Source organism: Typopeltis vanoorti, chromosome 21, assembly GCF_054136105.1.
Source record: "Typopeltis vanoorti isolate ZY-2024b chromosome 21, IOZ_Tvanoo_1.0, whole genome shotgun sequence".
Lineage (NCBI taxonomy): Eukaryota > Metazoa > Arthropoda > Arachnida > Uropygi > Thelyphonidae > Typopeltis > Typopeltis vanoorti.
In genome coordinates this window covers 4,757,537-4,781,860 of record NC_143569.1, presented here as the reverse complement: position 1 = coordinate 4,781,860, position 24,324 = coordinate 4,757,537, and the positions used below count along the sequence as shown (strand labels likewise).

At 33.3% G+C, this 24,324-nt stretch overlaps 1 protein-coding gene across 7 annotated transcripts in view; it reads left to right on the top strand.

The window, feature by feature from the left end:
• Positions 1-24,324, top strand: part of LOC150094601 (cell adhesion molecule Dscam1-like) — an 823,608-nt gene that overhangs the window by 590,559 nt on the left and 208,725 nt on the right. For all 7 annotated transcript variants that reach the window (XM_090411254.1, XM_090411255.1, XM_090411256.1 and 4 more), the window contains 2 exons: positions 8,046-8,315; positions 12,272-12,682. In XM_090411254.1, coding sequence (XP_090267380.1) covers positions 8,046-8,315; positions 12,272-12,682 — 681 coding nt within the window. The remainder of the gene's footprint in view (positions 1-8,045; positions 8,316-12,271; positions 12,683-24,324) is intronic.

Sequence of the window (24,324 nt, the reverse complement as noted above, 5' to 3'; positions counted from 1 at the left end):
TTGCAAGGATTTCATATGCATGCTTGTAATGACGCGCAGTGAGCCAGCTTGTATTTCAGATGCTGCTTAACATATCCACTTAAGTGATGTCTCTGAGAATGCGTTCTTTCAGTTCATTAAGTTTTGTTGGGTAGGGGTGGAATGTGAACGCTTTCATTTCATGCTGTAACACTTGAAAAAGTGTAATGTGTGTTATTTGTGTGTTATTTTTGTTTTGTCCTCCCAACAAAACAAAAATGACACACAAATACTTCCACTTCGAAATTTCACTGGGTTTCTTATGTTAATTCTATACGAATATACAGTGAAGAACAATCAACTAAACGTCCATTACCTAATTTCATAATGTGATTTACATTAAAAAAAATAGTCGGGGTGGAATGCGAACGCTTTCATTGCATGCTGTAACACGAAGAAATCTGGTTGTTGTAGAATGAAAGCCAAGGAATTGGCTTGTCTTAAAAAATGCAAAAAAAAAAAAAAAAAGAAAAGAAAAAACGATATCCTACTTTAAAATATCTTCATCATGCATTTATAATATAGGTTTTTGAATTAGAAGAATTCATAAATTCTTTTTGATAACGTGTTACTTTCTATGATATGGTTATTATTAATGACTTTGAAGTAGCGTTAAAAATATAAGCATATTGATTAGTTAGGATAAACTGTATAAAGCACATGAATCTGAAAAAAAGTATGCAAAAAAGAAATATAAAGAGATGATATTCTATTTTAGGATATCTACATCATCTATTTTAGGATATCTACATAATATCCACCTCATAAACCTACATATGATGTAGGTTTATGAATTAGCAGAAATTCTTTTTGATAACGTATTACTTTCTATGAGGTGGACTTGTGTGTCTCTAAGCAATAGTTTCGATTGAGAGCGATGGATGTAATTTAATGTTCCATTGGCAACATAGGATCTAATTACCTGCAGTGTTCTTGTTGTGTTTCTTAGCCAAGAAATACAAGGTTAGATGTTATTCATACTACATTTCTCAAGCATTCATAGTAGAAACTCCAAATATTCTAACCTAACTACCAACTTAGCCAAGTTCTTTACGCAATTTAGTGAAACCTGCTCATCGCTTAGCGTAATGCTATTCTACCTAACCAAATTTCATTGGCATGTGTTGGATAATCCAATAACCAATCCCGCATTTGTGTTCTATAATGCGTGCTAGTTGCTAATCCCACAGAACTACGGATCTATCTTCTTGTCTTGTTCTAGATGACAGGTTAGCGTATCCCGGGCATCCATCAGTTGCACACTTGTGAACCAGATCAGAAAAGATGTTGGTGATGTGCAGTTCCATAGCATGGACTTTCATGGATTGTCATATACGAGTGTATTCGATTATGCAGCTTCTGTTCTGTAGGAACCGAGATTGTGCTGCTTTTTATGTAGTATCTCACTAATTAGTTGAATTCCTTTAGAATCACAGGAGTTACTCCAATACTTATTTAAACAGTCTTATGTGCATGAGTAAATTTGTGCGATATTCTTTGTCTCCATCGTTTGATTTTTGATAAACAATAGACTTTTCATATTTTGTTTCACTGGTCAGCATTCTGGCATTTTAACAAATGCAAATACGGCTCATTTACGCGTATCTGTGCATTCGATGTATCTCATTCAGCATCTCAGTTTAAGACGTGCATTTTCTTGAAGACATTCTTATACTGCAGAATTCCTTGTTAATCATGGTACGAGGGATTAATCCGTGAAGACATTTGTAAACATCAATTCTTTAGTTCTAATATTATCATTACCTAGCAATGGAAGAATTCTCGATATCGCAAAAGTATAGAAATGTGGAAAATCACTACAATCAATGGAAAGCCTTGAAAAGACAACAAAGAAACGCCCATTAATTTTAAAATGTCTCTTTCTGTTCAGTTTCGTCATCAAAGTTAATTATAGGCTTCTTCGAGAACGTGATAAATTTTCTAACAACTTACTTTGGTATTCAAAGTGCTTCTATTCCGACTCCAAGTGATCTAGCGTGCCACATGTCCATGCAGACGAGTGCTGCCACACGTGTTTCCTACTTAGTTCCGGTTGCTTGTTTTTGGATTCAGATCATTTGACTGTATGTTCCTACTAGTTGAATGACCTTTGGTTAATTTGTCGAATATTAATTACTTAATACTCAGTTATGCTAAGTTTCTGCTAGTATGGTTTACACGATTTAAGAATGCCTACGTGTATCAGCAAGGGAACAACTCTGTTGACATTTGTCTAGTGGCATGTCATTAGACATTAATATATTAGTGTAATTTATGACAGCAATTCACACGCTATAGTTGTGGTTTGAAATCATTATATAACGGGGAAGGGAACTTCCAAATTTAGCAAAAATACGCAATCGTTCTTTGCAAATGTGTGTATAAAAATTATTAAGAGTTAAATGAAGATACCTGCATAACCGTTGATGAAATCGATCATTCGTCACCATCATGAGGTAACTGATTGCATTATTAAGATGCGGTTGAAGTCCCCATTATTTTCTTAACTGAATGGTTCTAAATTTTACAGTGAGGTACCAGCTAATTAACCGAGTTGTATTATTAAACGAAAGTAAATAAGCAAAGGTGCATTTTTTAAGATAAGAAAATTATCGTTCATACTATTTCCATTTATATAGAAATGTGAAATCAAATTCTAAATAAGTGATCAATTTACAATTCAGAACGTTTCATTCATGTTTCCAATTTGCGAAATATGGATAAAAAACATATATATTTAATAACCTTGGTTTTTATTTTTAATTTCATTTACGAATGCAGTTTAAAATTTATTATTTTTAATTGAATGTTATCATTTGCTAAATGCATCATACATTAATATAATTCAAAATATATTAATTGTAAATATGTTATATATCGTCCGGAATAAATTTTACAACTTATCCGTATCAAAAACCAAGTTTTGAAGCAACATTGTCTGACAGTGGTGGTGAAATCTTAAAAATGTACTAAAAAGCGAATATATAACTTTTTTCTGAGTTCACGTCTTCTATTACTATAGCATTATTATTGCGCATCTCGAATATTTTAAGTGTAATACAGGATCGCAAAGCTCTAACGTTATTTTACTTTACTTGATACTTAATTAAAAAGCTAGATATCTAAATTGGAATATTATTTTTTTGCAATCGACCCTTTTCTTAATTTGTATATGTAATTCTTCCTTGGGTTCTAGAGTAGTTTCGCATTATGTAACCTTTAGGTACCTATGGTATTAATGCTAATATATTACAGGTTTACGTAGTGCTTTTTTTTTTTTTTTTTGAACAAAAAAAATAAAAAATACAGAACGTATTGCGTACAGAACCGCGTACAGGTACCTCTATCAACAGTGGTACCTACAGATGCAGTACATTTAGATATTTGTAAGATTTAGCTTTTTTTTTTTAAATGTTTACTTAACATTCAAACAAACTTAGTTATTTAAATAAAATTTACATATTTAACTACATCTGTATATTTTCTGTGTATATATATATATTTTTTTTTTAATTTTATTTTTTTATTTATATTTACTATAAATCTTTCATTAAATGATTATATTATACATTTACTTATGTTTATGTACTCTGTACAATATATCTATGTATAATAAACTGTGAAATAGACTTCATTTGTATATTCCACACAGCTTATTCGATAACATTTTCGTGCTATGTGATAAAAAATATCCGTGAATAATTCTTTAGTTTTGTGTTCGTATCCTATTAATTTTCAATTTTTCCTATTGCAGATGATGAGTGTTTTACCTATTATTTTACAAATAAAACACTGGGTTTACTTCCTGTTGTGGATGACTCATATAATAAAATTATATATATATAGAATATCAACGCGATTGAGGATATTAATTTTGAATGATTGATTTCTCCAATCGCACTTTTCCAGTTTAAGGAAAGAAAGAAAATGCTGGGGAAAAACCAAATTAATCATATTCACTAACGAAAGAAGTAAGAGGAAAATTGAAATATTTTATTTATTATTATCTTTTAATTTTATTATTTCTTTTTTCTTTTGGCTAATTACTGAAGTCTTATGTCTGTAAGTTTAATGCAGACATAAAGAACAAAGAGAAAGAAAGTAATTTATCTGGAAAACGCAGTGAGAATGATAATGATGAACGAGAAATTCATTCTTGGCGAATTTCTCGTTCATCACGAATCTATACAATAATTTTACTTTGGTGATAGATATTGCACTGATGTTAATTATATGCATAGTTAAAAATGATGAAATTTAGTTTCACTTTACTTATTAAATCACAGTGTATACCCTTTTTTTTTCCCCATGCGTTAGAATATTACAAAAATCTTGCTTCTCTTTCTGGAATATAAATGAATATACAGTAAACTCATTCTTTAACCACAGCTTTTTATTTTCTTTTTTTACGAATCGTATGTTTACAAAAACAATCGGAAAGTAAGTTGTAAAAGAATAACATCTTAAGTACTCGGAATGCACAACGTCGAATCCAGGCAATGCAAGTTCCCCTTACAATGAATAGAGGTTTGCGTCAGTGTTATAATTAGATAGTACGTAGAAAAGAAGACCGAAATAATTATTAATTTTCTACATGAAGTAAGAAAAAAAAACTGCATAGAAGCAGATAACCAAGTTTTATTCCATTTGGCTGAACACAGGAAGAATCATTTTCTTCGAGAAATTTAGTTATGCATCAGCGAATTATATATTGTAGTAATCGAACGACCCTCCCCCTCCTTGAGAAAAGAGTGGAGATTAAGTTCACAATATGGCACTCTTGTCAATCGAAAGTAAATTAATTTTTTCATATCTTTTTTTCCATAAATTTCATTATCATTCTCACTGCGTTTTCCAGATAAATTACTTTCTTTCTCTTTGTTCTTTATGTCCGCATTAAACTTACAGAAATAAGACTTCGGTATTCATTGCTGTCGAAAATGTAATACGAAATCCAAATGCAGTTCTTTTGTATTCTATAAAGACATCGTCCAATATTCTTTAATATTTGTTATTACTTCATTTTCTTTCCTTTTAATTTCTGAAAGAATCATTCGTATTATGCACATATTGTCTCCTGGAATTATTTTGACAAAATGTTTCTTTGTTATTTTTTTTTTGAAAATAATCACAAATATATTTAGCCAATTAGAATTACGCTACAAAAAAGTCACAACATGATTATATTAACTGTGCTGTTTATTCTAGTAACTAAATGACTAAACAATTTCCTTAAATGGTTTCAAAGCTTTCATAAAGCATGGCAACATTTCATTCCTGTAAAGCATAGGCGCAAAATTATGGAATGTTCTTCTATAATACATAGGTACAAAGCAAAGGCCGTCTTATAATGCACACAAAATAACAATGCCTTTCTGTGTTGCATATGTATAAAATATAATTAAATGTATTTCACTAAGTGCTGCCACCCAGTGGAAGCGCTGCCCTAACTTTTTGCCATATTCTGAATAAGTGGATCAGAAAATCAGTTTTGTTTGTCTACTTCTCCCCGCCACACACACACACATCGCAACTCCTGCTGCCATACGTTTTACTTAAATGATTGCGCTGCTTGTGGAGTATGCCACCTTCGTATTTTCTTTATAACCATATTTAATGGTCTCTATTAAAGATCGGCATATTATTTCTCACATTTGTGTAATAAAAGCTTAATATGTCACTCAGTATGTTTATACGATGTTAATCGTATAAAAATATTAACATATCGAGTATTTAGATTTTATTTTTTGTCTTTTCCCAAATTAATGACGTTTTTAGCGGCCTAGATATACAATTATAGTTGCGATTAACTTGTTGTCATGTATTAGTTTCATAGATCACTGTGGTGAGTGAGGTGAGCGACTCACATGCTGTTATTTATTTTTATTTATATCACTGAGTTAGTCTCTCTCTCTCTCTCAAACCATGTGGGTTCTCTGGGTATTAGGTTCTCAAAAAAAAAAAAAAAAAAGGCGAGTCTATATATTTTTTGTGCCGTAATGTTTAGTAAGATTTAGGTAATTGTATATTGCAAAAATTATTAGAACTCTGTTGCTTTAGAAGAACTAAGTGCGTGTGTGTGTGTGTGTGTACATATAATCTTTGAAGATTTTTCATGTTGATCCCACTCACGAAAGGTTCTAAGCCTGTTATACAGTTATTACTGTGGGTGGCGTAAGGTTAGATAATCTAGAAATCATAATCCCCCCCCCCAATCCACTCAGAATAATAATAATAATAATGAGTATTTTAACTAAATGGAAACTATGCTATGTAATGACTGACTGAATTGAATCTGCTGCCCGTAGCCCACATGTGATATTTCTAAAAGAAATATCACATGTGGGCTACAGGAAATGTTTATGTGATGTGGCACATAAACATTTCCTCTCAAAATCAGGTTTATTAAAAGGGTTTCATGCGCTTCCCAATCGTAGGGTTTTATTTAAATTATTATTAGCTGAGAAAGAAATCGAAATAGTCACTGATAGGATACTACGAATTAGGTGGAGGAAAAATGTTTAGTTTTATAACTATTAATTAACAAAAATGTAGAAAGCAGAATATAATAGATTATTATATTCTATTATTTAAGATATGAAATTATATTTTATGCATTATTTCACTTGTAGTACGAGTCATGTCTTTGGACAGACTGAAGTTTGGTTACACTTGCTTAAAAGACAACCTATTTTTCTTCATTATACTGTTTAATATTTGAACCTTTTTTTTTCATGCATTTTTACTGGACATGCACTATAGGTTTTTCCAGCCTTTAATTTATCAGATTGGCATCGTTAAAATTCATTTGATATTCATGTATTTTGATTTTAATACTTTTTAATGAGACCGTGGGTTGTGTACATACTCGTATCGCTATTCACCTTTTTTTTTCCCCTCCATATGAACAAACATTTTGTTAACAGACGACTGCACAGTCTTCTGATCCACTGCCGACGGTTAAGTGTAACTCGACTGTTTATTTGAATATGCAGTATTTTGTTTTTTATTTCTCATGGAATTAGTAACCACACCGCACGAAGACATTGAAAAATGCGTAGTTATATGCAAAGATCGGAAATAACATTCAAATCCTTCACTCTTGTACACACATGTTAATTGCCTTTTTTGGCTTTCCTTTTCTGTGGATCTATCAGTTCTCTTAGTATTTTCAAACTAACTTAAGTATATTAATTTCCTTTGTTATTTCATTATAGAAATTATACTCTGTCATAATCTATAATTTCTTGTATTGAGAGTAACCTGCCAAAAGAGGGCAATCTGCTTATCTCCTGAAAAAAAAAGGATCGCATTGAGGACACTTATTGTTTATTCATGCAGTGATTCGAGTTAATATAATGTATTTAGGCCTACTGAAATACACAAGAAACTTCTCTTCAGCATCATTCTACGCTACGTCTCTGCAGCTTAGAAGAACAAAAGTGTTGGTCTTTGGTCCCGTCCAACAGACAATGATCATCAAGAAATTAATTTTAGCAAAACGTGAGTTAAACAGTCTCCTATAGGGATAGCAGAGATTTTTCTTTAAAAAATAAATAAAAAATAAAATAATAAATAAATTTCTTTTAAAAGTTGCAATCCGGCTTGAAGAATACTACAACTTCCATTACGTAACACTAAATAACCGTGTGTATAACCATCATACATTAAATGCAATAAAATGAAGTATTTTCCTATTGCAAAGTAAGAAGCAAATCTGAGCAATTTTTACAGCTCCGATGTGAATGAACGAGAACAACTTACGAGAAATAAACTGCTCTAGTATTTACAATGTGTATAATGGCGATTCCTTCGGAAGGTGTCGATCAGAATTTTCCATATGAAGTGGAACATTATATGCGCTTCCTTCAAAGTATAAACCTGTAGATCACAGCCACTATAACTTAAATTTATAACCAAATTTACAACGGTAGATTTTCAGTCACATGAAAACTGTATTATTCTAGTTAGTGCTACGATAAACACTAAATTTTGAAAAATATTTTCTTTTTGATTCTCTCTTTTAGTTCCGCTGAACGTTGTCATCACTCCACAGGAAGTAGAGACCGAAGTTGGAAAATTTGTTACTTTCAACTGCACGATTATCGGCAGACCAGTGGGAGCAGTTGTGTGGAAGAAAGATATGAAATTTTTATCGCCCAATTCCAGACTCTCTTTTCCCTTGCCCAACGTTCTCCGGATACGTCAAGTGAGAAGAGAAGATGAAGGAATGTACCAGTGTTTCGTCTATAGTGATTTACAGTCTTCTCAGGCAACAGCAGAGCTCACAATAGGAGGCAAGCTTCATTTATAATTAAGGAGTATGCGTGTATGAGAAAGCCATTACTTTCTGTCCCGAAACTAAATGCACTATTTTATGATACTGGCTGACAGTTGCAGTTCGCTGGGGGCCATTTAAAAAATTGAAATTATCTTGCGACTCGAGAGACCGAATCTAATTTATTTATACAACAACTTACGAGAAATAAACTGCTTTAGTATTCTAATTTTATTATAACAGAATACATTATATTAGTTTGCATTTATTTTTATGCCGCATGCAGTGTCCAAATTATTAACTATTATTCTGTTTTCTCTTTTTGTTTCCTTAGGAAAATTCATTCTTAGGTAAATACAGAAAACGTGCAATATATATTCAGTGTACCGATGATGTGTACAGAATACAAAAGCAGTATGCTCGTGAAAGAAGTCGTCAAAATTTTTCATTTCAGCTTTAGCAGTATATAAGACTACACATAAAATGTGCTATGTTGTAGAATTAATACATCTCTTAACGCTTTCTCCATCGGAATTGGATCTTAACCGAATAATCCTGTTTAAATACCTGTGAATAAAACAATACTAGAATAACTAAAACCTTTTCTGTAAGTAAGGATTTTAGTATTTAAGAATTTTATGTGTACGATAGCGTTATCAGTCTTTGCCAATATATTCAAAAATTTAAATCGAATGCTGATTCCAGAAGAATGAGTGTAAACATTACACCAACAGATCTTAAAAAAGAACTAACTGACAGTAATATAATGTCGATGATCCTTTATAATATAATTAATTATATAGAAAAATTATTAGTGTCAACTGACAACTAATGATTATTACTGCATGCGATATTTCAGTATCCAGGTAGTGTAGTGTAGTGCTAAGGAATATCCACATATTTGTAACAGTTTTCTTTGATAATGAAAGATCCTGGAATATTTATCATTCTTAACATGAAAATTGACTAAGATATTAGCATGAAAATGAGAATACATTGATTCTGTCTCTCTCTCTCTATATATATATATTTGAAGCACGGTAGTAAATGTTACCGTGGTTCTGTGGACGTCTTGAGAAACGCAACTGATCTCGCATTCGGTCAGTTGGTTTCGCTTTTTTACTACCTCTGCAAATACGCTGCAAAAAAGTAGGATAATTACTCCTTGCTGTTCGAACTGGCCTTCTAGCAGTTTTTTTACACAACTGTTTCTCAACATGTTAATTGCTAACAATCAGCAACACTCACGGAATACGCATCTGCTAAGTGAGAAGGCACGATCACATTCGGATAACAGGACACACACACAAAACGTTAATAATCAACAAAAATATCGGATTAATATCATATGAATAAACATCTCTCTCTCTCTCTCTCTCCTGTAAGAGACATGCACAAGAAATATGTCCTTCTACGGACTGGAAATTTCATTATTGATGAGATGAAGGTTTTATTTAAGAAATCCGCCTTCTGACAGAATTATTATTTACCTTTATTATTCATTATTTTTCTCTGAGTGAAGACTGTTGCTTAAAAATTCAGTTTATAGAGCATATTCGCCAGTCATACAGAGGATTAATATGATTAATAAAAAATAACTTTGCGTATAAATCATATGCTGATATTGTCTAGCTTAATTCTTCAGTAGAAATAACATGCCTTTCAGAAGAAACTGCTCAAGTGATTTGCTTGCATTTGTTGACAATGTGAGAAATGTGGCGAGAAGGCCTCCAAATAGATAAACATGCCACTCCTACATTTCTGTGTTCGAAGAGAAATCAGATATCAATGCTTGCTGAACTTACTTCTCCCATTGCAAATAAATAACAACGCTAGTTGGTAAAATTCGTTTGAATTATAAAATGAACAACTGTATTTAAGGGAGGACATGACGTAATTTTTTTTGTTTCAATATAAACATTCCGTAACGATCATCACGGGTTTATTTATTTGACTGAGAGAAGCCGTTCCTCTCTTGCTGAAACCAGTTTCGCACTAAAAATCAGCAGCAGAAGTAAGTGAAATAGCTGCTTCATTATTTCTTTACCTTTTCTTGCTTATTTTTTGCTTTTCGCGGGTTATTGTTATGCATGTTTTTACTTCGATTTTAATGCTATGTACAATTTATTAGATAGAGAATAATGAATGTAGTCCAGATTCACAAGTAATTAAAGAATTATCATATTTCTTATTTCTTGAACCCGAAGTACCGGAAATTCTATCCATGTCATTTTTTAGAATTAATGTATTCCAAAGAAATAGATCTATGGCAGAAATTTGAATATCTTATTTAACTTTTTACATCTTGAAGACATTCAACAAACTTCAATTAATCTCTTCAAAACTGTTGTTATATTAAAAATGTTAAGTCACTATATATATACACACACACACATAAAATGCCAGAGAAATTTCATTTCAATTTCATAGTTTGTTCCCTGCACTATATTATAAGTACACTTTATTCTAAACCTTTTCTTTATCTTGATTTTTAAGAAAAGATCTTTATTATTACTCGTAACATTTTTATTCTATTCTATCCTTTACTTCTACTTTAAACTGAAACTTAGAATTTTCTTAATTTTCCCAATTAGGAAAATTCTAAGTTTTATCCTAAACTTTTAAAATTAAAATTAAATCCTAAACTGTCAATTATTCATTTGAATCGATGAATATTAATAAAATGAGCTGTAAAAAATAATCTACGCATAGGTATGATTTGTGTTTCGTGCAGTTTCATCTACTCTTATCAAATGGCTCACAGTTAAGAAAATTACTAGGACTTGTTTGTTTCTTCATTGATATAACTTCATCCTATGATACTAGTTTAAAGCAACAATGAAGAAACCAGTTAAAATACATCTAACAAATGAACTGTTCTGAAGACAGTTTTTAGAGAAGAATCTATACCAAAAAAAGGACACAATCGGTGATATATGAAAAAATATATATATGAAAAATATGAAATGGATAATACAAGTTGTTCAAATAGGAGGAATGTTGACAGTACTAGCCATGTAAAGCAGATGACAAAAATGTACATTGATGCTGAAAACGCCCAATAATAATGAATTATATCATGGAAGGAGAAAAAAAATAACATTGCCGAAGCTTTAAATATGCAACGTTGTCCGGAGAAATTTTCATTTCTATAAGAATGCCACAATAACTATATTGGTGACATTTTTGGCGAAATTACATCAATACGTGGATCAAACGCAATGAGTAATGATTTTAGTTTGGATGGAATTACAACCAAATCAACTAATACTGTGTAAATATACATTGTCTCTAAATTAAATAATAAATAAACTGCATCTCTGTCGAGACCATCTAACTCTCCTTCAAATGAAATCTCTTTTATCGCGTTCCTAGGTGGGCTTCGAACTCATATTTTTCACTGCAGCATAAATGTCGCACTACTTGGCGACTACACCTGTGGCATAAAGTGTCAAAATAACTGTAATTCTGTTAATTGATTCGTTTAAAAAGACCATTCTAAATGTTTTAGAAAAGTAATGATTTAAATGTATAACTCATATGTTTACATTCAAATATACTCTCCTAGGACTAATTTAGTCTCTTGAACTTATTCACTTAGTGAATTATCGTTTATATTTTAAAGTTCTGCAATGAATGAAAATCCAACGGATGACGGTATTTATGCTGCTAGTGGGTAGAAAAAGAGAGATAGCATTGTGTTCTTCATTGCATTCCTTTAGATTGAAACATTCCCATAATGAGTTCGTGTTTTCCTGAAGGGGTAAAATGAAATAACAAAGAACCAAACATTACGATGATGGCAGTGTTTCCAATAGTGTTACCTAATAAACGTGAAAGTCAGATAAAACTTTGCTCTGCCCATTTTCTTCAGAATTATCACACACACACGCACACAATAGTTACTTTTTGTTATTATAAAGTTTGCTTGGCGGAAAAAACGAAATTAATAGAGCTTTGCCATTTATGTTACAGATGTCCCGCCGGAGTTAAAAGTTACTTTCACAGAGAAGATCGTTCGCCCCGGAGCATTCGTTTCTCTTATATGCATTGCTACCGGCAGTCCTGTCCCTCAGATCTCATGGTTGTTAGACGGTATCTGGAAGCTAACGACAAGGCCGGGTCTTGTTATCAGCCATTATATTGGTCTTGATAGCGAGGTCTTCAGTTTTCTCAACATTACTTCTGTAGATATCAGAGACAGTGGAGTGTACAGTTGTGTGGCCTCGAACTCAGCAGGAAAGGCGCAGCATACTAGGCGTGTCAACGTTTTCGGCCAGCTTTTTATCCGTCCACTTACTAATCTGTCAGCACTGGCTGGAAATACCTTGACTGCTGTATGTCCTTTTGGTGGTTATCCTTTCAGTACAATTCTCTGGAAGAAAGGTGCGAATTATTTATATGAAAAAAATTAATAAAATATGAATATTATGTTTATATTTTGCATATTGCATGAAAGATAATTCCATTGGTTTTTAATTTCTCTTTGCATCACTTTTGTCACTATACCCTTAAATTTCTAAAAGATATTAAGTTGTGTTTATTTACAAGCAAAAAAATTCAAATATTTTGTGTTTAATTTATTGCAAATACCAGGATTTTGAGAGGAAGAAAATTAAATCCACACTTATAAGATATTTTTATTAAAAATTTATCGGAACTAATTGCCTCCTTAATAATCCAAATTTACAACTGAAAAGAAAGCGATATTTTAAGGTGGAAAAAAAGAAAAAAGAACATTACATAGGCGTTCTAAAAATATCCCCGTTTTACTTTAAAAGTAAAGAAAGAAAAAAGTATGTTCCTCAGTGCCCATTTGCCTTCTGAGTCAATATTTTTCCTCCGCCGCATACCTTACTTGTTCCGCTACATGTGCATCATATGAGGAGTGATCGTCCATAAACGATCTATCAACCGAACCAAAGTTCAAGGATTTCACAACATGCTGCCAACTACCTTTGCATCTGGTTTGCTCTAGAATCAGCTGCGGCCATCTCGGTGTACTAGACTGTTACTGTCATACCTGCAACCATAAAATATTATCCTTATTTTATATTCTTATGTGAAATGTAAAAATGATAGTTTTGTCTTTGACTACCACGCATTTACATACACATTTTAAGCAGTTATAGACAGATTTTTGTATGTAGAATTTTCCAAAATACTTTCAGTAAAATATTACGTTATGCAAACTCGAAAAATCTGATTTCACATATTCATAAGCTTAAACAGTATTTAAACTTATTTAAAACTTAATCAGAAAGTTACTTACCTAAATATGAGACACAATATTCAAAGAAGCTCAGCCAGCTGTAATGCGCTCATGCTAATATTTCTCACATCCTAACAGAAGTGTTCTTTTCACCCGATATTTTTCGCCATTCGCCAATAAAACAACGATAGAATAGAAAATATAAACGTACTCTCTTCTGGAGTATTTTTTAGGAAAGGAAAAGTACCAATTTCTAATCCTCGATTTATAATGATATGATTCACACATTCTAGTAAATGCAATTCTGCTATTTCAAATGAAATGTTTCTCCAAGCAATGTAAATGTTGAAGAATAGCCAATGGTTACGAGATATATCAAAAAATCATGGCGTGTTCAATCTGCTCATATTCGCAACCATAACTGTTGATCATTTCTCAGCAGTACATTATAATTCTTAGACCCAGAAAAACTTTCGTCGAACATTAGAAAAATTTTACTCCTCTCTCTCTCTCTCCTTCGTTTTCCACGTATTGCGGTGTTTGTGAGTAAGCATTTCATGTGGAGTTACGCCATTTCAGACTTCTAATTTTCAATTAATTGATAGAGAAGTTCTTCTTCCCGTTGTGTCTTTCCGCGGCGTTATATACTATTAAAATGGTTTCACTTCCTCTGTATCTTTCCAATTAAAAGTAGTTCCACCCTTGTGTGGATTCGATTCCAGTCGCCGAAAAAATGAACTTTATTCAGACTTTTTCATCCACTTCCATAAATCGAACTCTGGCCTACATAAGCGTAGTCGTTACTCCTAAAACTTGTAATTGTAACCTCACAATCGGGTAAAAATCAACTGTAAACCTCGCATTTTCATAAAACATTATCGTTTAGGAGCTTACGATTTGCAGGTTTGACCATCTAATTGATGATTCGATGATGTGTTTAAAAATGACACAAAAATAAATTCTGCTGGTATTCAGAGAAGTATTTCGTTTGCTAATATTTTTCGAATTCTGAGAAAATATTTTTTAGTTCGAACTCAGTCGTGACATTTACTCTCCGGCTTTAATTCGAATCCGTGTAAGACTTTTTTTGCCTGAAGGTGAGCTACCTACACCTCGCACTATTGTATTATAGGATTTTCTTGTCCCTCTTGTGTGGGATTGTGGGGGATTAATATAGCATAGCATTTTTGGCTTTAAAAAAAAGTCAAATTCCTGGAATTTGGCTAGCCAACAGATATTCGCTTTCCTTCCAGCATTAGATGCTTCCTCATCCGTAATGTAAACAACCAACCTCTCTTTAACTCGCGTGATATTCTTCTTTCGTATCGAAAAATTTTTACTCGCATGATACAGCATATCATGCGTATTATGCTTTTCTTTTTTTATTCACTCTTTATGTTTCCAATGTATGGAGTTCTTCCCTGCTGCTCGACAAGTTCGTCAGTTTTGATTATTTATTATAAAGTTTTATAATAATATTCGTCACTTGGATTAAGAGACACACAATAAAGGTTGACGTTATTAAAAGAATCACTAAGTACTTAAATCACAAATTATAGCAACACTATGTGAGAAATGTAGAGTTTATAAATAAGCCATGTTTATGCAGTTTTATTGAACAGTTAAATTTTAATTATTCAATAGAATTAATAGCTTATAGCATTTACTCTGCTCGATACATAAGCTTGATATTCATTCTTTTTTTGACAATAACTGTTATATCTACATGTATCTTTGGATCATTATGACAACAATATTTGAATGTGCACATAAAAGGACCCTATTTTTATCCTTTATCAATAGTATTTTTTTCATTACATGAAAAATTTAACTAACGCATTATAAACATACTTCAAATTTTAAACACATCATTTAGTGATCGTAATGGTGCATATCAAAACGGATTAAATAAAATATTTTAAGTATTTTTTCATAGGCAAATGTGATAAATTTTTTATGTGAATCGAGCATTTTTGAAAAGTTTATAGCAATACTCCAACGAAGGAGACACTTTTTACCCCAAAAGATTGCAAGGAGGCTTTTTATGCAAAAGTATAAAGTACCAGTGGACTATTACGGCAAAAGCCAGTTGATCTTCGGGAGCAAGCAATTTCGAAAGAACTGTTTCCTTTTGAGATCGATTTTGAACGTCTAGTAATGCTACAGTACAGTTATGTTATTCTGAAGTATTTGCGTAGAGACACGAACATCTAATATTCAATAGCGCACTCTCTACTAAGAAATCTAAAGTTTCTAAAAGTAATACAAAGTTAGGCATATTTTTCCATATATATACATTAATCTCTTCAAAAAAAAAAAAAAAAAAAAAAAAAAAATCATGTTCGTGAAGAATTTCAGAAATTTTATGTTTCATGTTTAACAAATGTCCACTGAACCGTTTTAATAACTACGTAAATTTGACATTAAAATTCAATTTTAGTGAAAATGTTCGTATTTGTTTCTGTATTTTCAGAAATAATGTTAAATATGCTTGGATATTCACTGAAATGGTTGCCAAGTAGATCGATCGCCTTTCCGTTCAACAAACAACAAGCGTAGGTTTGATTACCACTATGGCATTGATGGCTGTTGAACGTCTTTAGGTAGTGGATGATTTATATCATGGCCTGTGACCCACACTTCACTATTTGAGGCCTGACATGGTGCATCTTGTCCACTTTCTAGAGCAAGAATTCTGAAAATTAACTTTTATAATCTTTAATAATATCTTGCAATTTTGTTTCCATAAATTCAACTTCGGAATTAATTTCTGCAATATACCACACACACTGTTAGAATGCTCTTTTGCAGACTGTAAAAACGTTTGTTAATTGTAATCTTCAAGACTACAATGAATTTTTACATTAGAAATTCTAGGCCTGATTTCAAATGACCTACCATTCTTATAATCAATAATAGAAATAAAAATGTACAATTACGCAGCAAATTAATTGACACTTAAAATAATAAAGAATCTTTTAAAGTGTTCCTTTATTTGAATAGTCGATTAATCGATTTGGTATTCCAAATAAGTGAATTAGCATTATTTCAAGAAAGTCTCATTAATCATTGCTTATGATTATTAAGCTATGGTTGCTTAATAATCTGCATGCACCATTCTGAAATTCACCCAAAATGAATCTACTATATATCTTTTAATCGATAATACTTGTCCGAGAAGACTTTCTAGCTGTTATTTTTTACGTAAGTCGAAATTTCTTCATTCTGTCACTTGTGATTCGAACGGGAGAAAAAAGTGCAAAGTAATGGTAGATCAAAGTTTGGTCTGCATAATTAAAGCCTTTATTTATATTATTTTCCATAGAAGGTTTAAAAATGTAAGGCATGAAAACTTAACTTAGTGTGTGTAGTACTTTTGTGTTTTCTAAGTTGAATCGACTGATGTTGTTAGTGTAAAAGACAAATTTGTCACGAATAATTGCTAGTGAAATTCTTTTTTATCTTTAAAAAATGTATTCTTTATTTATTTTTGTTATTAGTGGTGCATTATATTAGATACTGAATATTTAGTTCTGAAATATTTCTCTCTCCGAAATACACTCGCACACAGAGTGAGAGAGAACGGCCTCTTGGAATTTTATCAGTAATGCTATCCTTCCAGTAATGCTTCATTACTTCAACTCCCGCCCATAACTCCGAACAAGTTTTAAAAATTCATCCGAGGCATTTTTTTAAGATTTTGTAGCTACGCGGATGTCAAAAGTATCAGCAGTATCTGAGTTACATTAACGTATTGTTGTTATTGAATGCTTGAAGCCTTGAAGAATTGGTTCCTTTGCTGAATAATCTGCAAGAACATGGCCACACTTCTAATTACATGCATTGAAGAATGTCAGCATGAATTCAATGCAAGCGAATGAATTTTTGTGAACTGAATTTCTGATCATATTGCATTGAAAGTGGTCAGTATTCGACTGACCAGAAATTCGCTGAAGAAAAATAGCACAGTGGCTACAGTTTGTCATATCCATGAAATGGTTATGAGTGAATTATTTGGATGCGTAACAGTGGCCGAATAAGCGTTGCTGAGGAAAACGATCAGTATTCCTATTTACGTCATCAGCCAAGGAGAACATTTTCCTTGAAGTTGGGCTCAGCAACAAGACGTGGATTATCACTCTAAGGAAAACCAACTGCAGATTCCTCACTGCTATGTCTATGAGGTCCTCTAAAGCAAACGTCAATTTCATAAAGCTTGAGCAAGTTGATTTCTCATGGAACTTGACGGATCAGCATAGAAAAATTACTTGGATATTCGTAACCAATAATATAAGCACTATAAATTGACGGAGAGGACTGAGAGAATGGTATATCCTCTAGAATTGCATTCACTGGCGAGGTAAATCGATCCCATTACTATGAACAAGAGAACGAATGACGTGATTTGGAATGGAAATAGACAACTTTTATTTCCAAGAAAAATAAAATATGAATAAAAAATAACAGTCTTACACGAAAACGTCACTCGCAAATTGTTCCTTGTTAATCAGAAAAAATAACAATATCAGTAAAAGTAAATTAATAAACATAATTTTATAATACAAGGAGGCCCATAAGTTAAGGAACATGCCGTAGAAAAGGGCCATCTTTGTGAAGCAACTGCATGAGCTTTTTAACAAAACCGGATTTTTTTTATTTTTTATAATGAAAAACCACATCACTTAAATGCCTTCCGTTTTCGGCTTCACAGAGACAGGCCCTTGCTACGGAATGGTCCATGACTTATGGACCACCTTGTATATAATAAGCTAGTCAGTAGTTCAGAGTAAATACCGAAAAGCATTACAGAAAGAGTATTTGATTAAGAGATATAAGAAACTCTTGTCCACATACAGAGGTCAAATTATGGATACATTTCAGACTATATAGCTCGATGTTCTACAGTATCTTCCGCTCATTCAAGACATTTGCTTTATCAGACTCACACCCTAATGTCAGTGTACAAATGTCCTTACACGATCATCAGATTTGCTGGCGATTATAGCAAAAGAAGTATAATGTGACTGTCCACCAGAGCGAGTTCTGTTTTTCCTGTGCCTAACAATAATATGTAAAAGTACATTATTTCTTTAATATCCCCTCCTTCCATATAAGCTAATTTTCAAAACGATCTTATGGTCTAGTTCTAATCCTTTTCCATTTGGTCACTAATTTTACTCTCTCGTCGTTCACCGAGTTTGCTCACACGATGGAAGTCATTAAAGTAAGTCAGTTCCGTCATTAAAATAGACAATGACAGAAAAAGACGCTATGGGAATGGCTTCATGTTTCAGAGTTTCATAAATGATCTTTTGTTTGCTAACCTCAAATTCCATATATAATTTTGCTGATGACACTACACGTTCAGACATTCTAGGCTTTAACAATCTTCAATCAATCAGCATCCACCACTGCCCTTACTTCAGACTTCCAAGCCATCCTTCAACGGGGTTCAGATAACCTAGTCAATCTCAATGCAAATAAAACCCAGTACTGGGTTTTATTTGCATTGAGATTGACCAGTGTCTTCAAATCCTCTTGCCATTCTCCAGTACAATAAACTGACACAAAACTTGTGTACTTCAGTTCTATCCAGAACAGTCCTGTGTTATGAAAGCTTGAGGTTTTCGTGGTTTTGAAGACATTCGTTGAATATGTAAGTTGAATAAAGTATTTTATTCTTCTTCACACCATCTGATCATCAAATCAGAAACTGAAAGAACAGCCCTGTCTTATTTCTTTCAAGACATAACTTTAATCACTTTCTCTACTTTTGATGATGTGCAGATTTCAAACCAGGAGCAGATTTCTCTTCTGGGAAGAGTTCTCTCTTCATGTGTATAGCTTTTCCTAGAACAAATATATTGCACCCAGCAGTCTCTTTTCACTTGATAAATTACTTACCTCTGTTTCAGAATTTATGACACTGGAGATGCGCACGCGCACCTGCAAACACACACTCCAACCACCTTCTTAAAGATATCCTGTTTCGGCCTTATGCCTCGATGTTTGTGATTAATGTTCTACCGAAATGACACGCATGATTGCTTTGCTTTACTAAACACGTATTTAAAATGTTGACTAAACATGTGAAAACAGGATTAGCTTTTAGTCAACATCCATTTGAAGTCTTTTTTTTTTCTTTTTGGAGAATCCATCCACGAGAGGTTGGTCAACATATAATATACTAGCACCTTGGATAGACAATAAGGAACTTGTTTATATTTGACATGAAAAGATATAGATTTATTCCTTGGGAAATATATATGGTGGGAGACTGTTCCAGAGGGCAGCAGTGGAAGGGATGAACGAAGAAGAGGAGAAATTTGTTGTGTGGGTTTGGAGTTGAACTGTAAGAGGGTATTGATTCGCTGCCGTACGCAGTTGGAAGGTTTTAACAGAGGGTGAGGGAATTATTGATGCCAATTCTAATGAACAGAAACCAAGGAAGTATTTATATAAGATGCAGGCAGCGGAAGCTACACGCTACTCACTCCAGAAAGTGAGTGGAGTGTATTAGTGAGGGGGGGGGATCAATTAATCTAACATCTCTTTTGCGTATCGTGTGCAGTATTTTGAGAGAGCTCTTATGGGAACATCCCAGATGTGAGAGCAGTATTGAATAGTAGGGCGAATTTGTGATAAGTATAGGGTTAGTAACTGGAGTTAAAATAATGTCTTAGGCGAAAGAGAAAACCTAATTTTTTGAATGCAGAAGAGGCAATATTTGTAGTAGGTTTGTGCCAAGAGAGCCTTGAGGTTAGACTCATCCTAAGAAGGCAAACCTCATATTGAATAGAGGGTTGGATATTCTCAATGGTAAGGCTGGAATAAAAGCGCTAATTGTTTGTGGGAAATAATGCAGAATAATGCTAACAGAACATAGCATTGAAGTTAACAAGTTATCTAAACCCTATTGATGAAGGTTTTAAGTCAGAATTTAAGGTAGTAAAGGATAAATTCTGCAGGATGTGATGGTTTGTACCATTAATCTACCGAACGACTTCCTCTTCTCTTTGATTATTTGGAACAGCCACATTATATCCCCCAGAGATTTCATCCTTAAGCTTTTCAAAACGAATATGAACAGGTTCCGCTTTCTTCCTAATTACTTTGTACACTTGACCTGAGAAAGTGTATTGTTCCGTTTTCATAATATTTTTGTTTTTAAGAGACATGCATTTCTGCATTTTATAGTACAACCAAACTCGATTTTCTTTGCCTTTATCTTTTGTTCTAATACGCGAGTATACATCGATTCAAAGTCATTAATAAAATATACCAAACTTCCTCATTTGTTCTGTTTATGTGTGTGTTTCATTGTTATTTTTATCCACTCCTATCCGTTGATTGTTTTATTAAGTAATATAGGCGGAAATTTGTTCTTGCAATGTTTTCTGTAATTAATTTCACATAAAAAATAAACCGCATTCAGCCAGTGAATTGCCGGTCCATGCGAAGATTCCAGGATTTTTCCTCCCCAAAAAATCTGGTTTTCATCCTCCAAAACAGGTAAACAAACCTTAAGGACATACACAATTAACAAGCATTTGACACTATCATAATTGGCTTTCCTGCCGCTATCACAAAATAACATCAGTAGAATTTGGCCAAGTTTTGATTCGTTTTTCCTTATTTAAAATTTTATTCACACAATTGCAGAATGAAAAAAAAAATTCACTTAAGTTTCAAAAAAAATAATAATAATATTAAAGTGATCTTCAAATAATATTTTACTCTGCGTTGATATCAAATGCTTATAAAATAATCATTTGCTTTAAAAACTGTTTCACACATTAAATACTTTTTTGAATACAAATTCATATACTTTTTTTAATATCTGTATCTTCATTATTATTATACACCGTACTGACTGTTTTGTAACATAATTTGCAGTATTTGATTATGAGGATTACGTGTGGATGAGTGAGGCATTTTAATCCTACATACTTCGAAGCTTGGGTTAACTTTTATGAAGAGAGTGGGATTAGCCTTTACTGTTTATGCATGGGATGTAATTGGATGCTGGTGATTTGTGATGTGTATATTAGCATTGGATGCTGGTGATTTGTGATGTGTATATTAGTGTTAATGGTTTCTTAACTTTGTTGGTATATTTTCCAGAGTTCGTTTTTTAATGTTCTGTAGTTATCTATGTGTTTTAAATTTCTTGGTAGGTTGTTGAGTTGCGTTGGTATCTGATTTGATCTCACAAAAGACCGTATGAGTTGTTGAAGGGTGTAGAGAGTTGTTTTCAGTCGTGTTATACGATACCTGTCTCTGTTGTTTCGATAGGTGATGTTGAAGTAATCCCTTGTTAATGTTATGTAGTGTTTCAGATTTTTAATGCTTAGGATTCTGTGCGTCGCCATGTGCTGGTCGGATATTCGTTGTTTTGTATAAGGTGTCCAAATCACTGTTGACACAATTTTCCTATGTAATATTTCTAATTTTGTTAGGTTGCTGTTTGATGTGTTTGTATAAGCTGTTATACTGTATCTGAGTAGGGATTCGCAGATACCGTGATATAGGAATATTTTTTTTATGTTAGATGGAATAATGTCTGTTACTTGGAAGAGTTTTGCTGCGATGATCCGGAGTTTGGTATGAAGGCATTCTATATGTTTCGTCCATTTAAGATGGCAATTTATGTAGAGACCGATGTATTTTGGTGTTACTGGTTTGATTTCGGAACATTGGCAGGTTTTTTTGTTGATAATGCAGCGGTATGGGTGACAGTGTATCGATAGTGGTGCGGGGCGTATGATTCTTGGGTTGTATATTATCAACATCTGTGTTTTGGTGCCGTTGATTACAATTGCGTTTTGGTAGAAATATGTGAAATTGTGATTTCATTTAGGTCATGTTGTGCTTTGGAGAGAGCCGTGTTTATGTCTGTGTGAATTGCTAGTAGTGCGGTGTCATCTGCGTACTGAAATATTTGACTTCTTATGGCCATGTTACGAACATCGTTAATGTATATGTTGAATAGAGTGGGTGATAATATGGCACCTTGAGGGACACCGTGTTTTATTTGTATATCCCAGCTGTGACATGTACCTATTTTTGTTACTTGTGTTCTGTTTGAGAGGTAGTTCCTGAACCATGTATGCAGTGTTCCTCTTATACTTATTGAATATAGTTTGGTGAGTAGTATGTCATGTTCAAGTGTATCAAATGCTTTGGTTGAGTCAAGCAGTATAAGGACGGCGTACCAGTTTTTGTCGAGACCTTTGTTTATTGCGTCGAAGATTTCTTCTAATAATGTGATGGTGCTTTTTGTTTTCTGAAAGCCGTATTCGTTTTGTGGGATGATGTTGTATACTTCTGTAAATAGTTCTGTAATTTGGTGTGTGCTATATTTTCTAGAATTTTTGAAACGACTGGTAGGGTAGCTATTGGTCTGTAGTTCTGAGTATCGTTTCTTTTACCATGTTTGTAAATAGGAGTAATTATTGCAGTTTTTAGTTGTTGTGGAATAACGCCTGGGTCGAATATTATGTTCACGAGTCTCAAAAGTATTGGATTTATTTGTTCAAAGTGTGTTTAAAGGTCTGTGAGTCTTATTTTTTCTATTCCTGGATTGGTCTTTGGTTTTAGATGTAAGAGTGCTTCTTTCAGTTCCTGTTTTGTTACGGGTGGAAAATACATTGTTTGTTGTTGACTTTGTGTCGGTAGTTCTTTGTTGATCGTTGGTAGATTGTCTTTTCTGAGTTGTGTGATATTGTTTGTGAAGGTATTATTATTACGGGCAACTCCAAGGAGCCGACAGACTCATCGAGGGAGGCCCTCGATGAGTCTGTGTCATGTCAAGTCAAGAACAACTATTCGACATTCACACAGTATCTATCATACCTCGCCTTGAACTCATGCACGGTCATAGCACCCACAACAGACTCTGACAGCTTATTCCACTCGTTCACCACTCTCCAAGTAATAAACCTAGCTCTGACACCCCTGCTAACCACACTCTTACCCAGCTTCCATGTATGGCCCTAGTCCTCCCACCACCAGTCCTGTTCTCAAAAATATCTTCTGGATTAATCTTATAGAAACCCTTCAGTAATTTGAATGTCTCAATCATATCACCCCTTTTCCGCCTATCAACCAATTTTTGCAACCCAGAAATCTTCAACCTGTTCTCATAAGGTTCATTCCACAGACCTTCTATCATCTTGGTCACTCGCCTCTGGATCCTCTTCACCTCCTCCCTCATCAAGAAGAAACACTGGTGCCCATATCTGGGCACAGTAATCTAGATGGGGTCTTATCAAGGCTCGATACAGAGGAACAATAACTTGTTTGTCTCTGCTTGTTAAAGTTTTTTTCAGAAGCCAAGTGATTTGATGAGCTGTTTTAGTCACTTTTGCAATGTGTGCTCTAAACTTCAATTCCCTATCCACCAACACCCCCAACTCCCTGGCCTCATCAATCTCCTGGAATACGGTTCCACCAATGTGATATACTGCTGCTAATCTTTTCACCCCAAAATACATAACCTTACACTTTGCCGCATTAAATTGACATACATTTTCCCTAGCCCAATCCTCCAAACTATCCAAATCATCCTGAAAAATTTTGACATCCTGTGCACTCACAATTGCTCTACCCAACTTTGCATCATCAGCAAACAAGTGAACACTTCTCAGATCCTTTCCTATATCATTGATGAACAAATTGAAAAGTAGTGGTCCAAGAACAGAACCCTGTGGCACACGACTAGTCACAAGCCATCTTTTGGACTCAACTCTTGAATAAACCACTCTCTGGTATCTCTCCATCAACCATTCTCCTATCCATCTCATCAACCCTATAT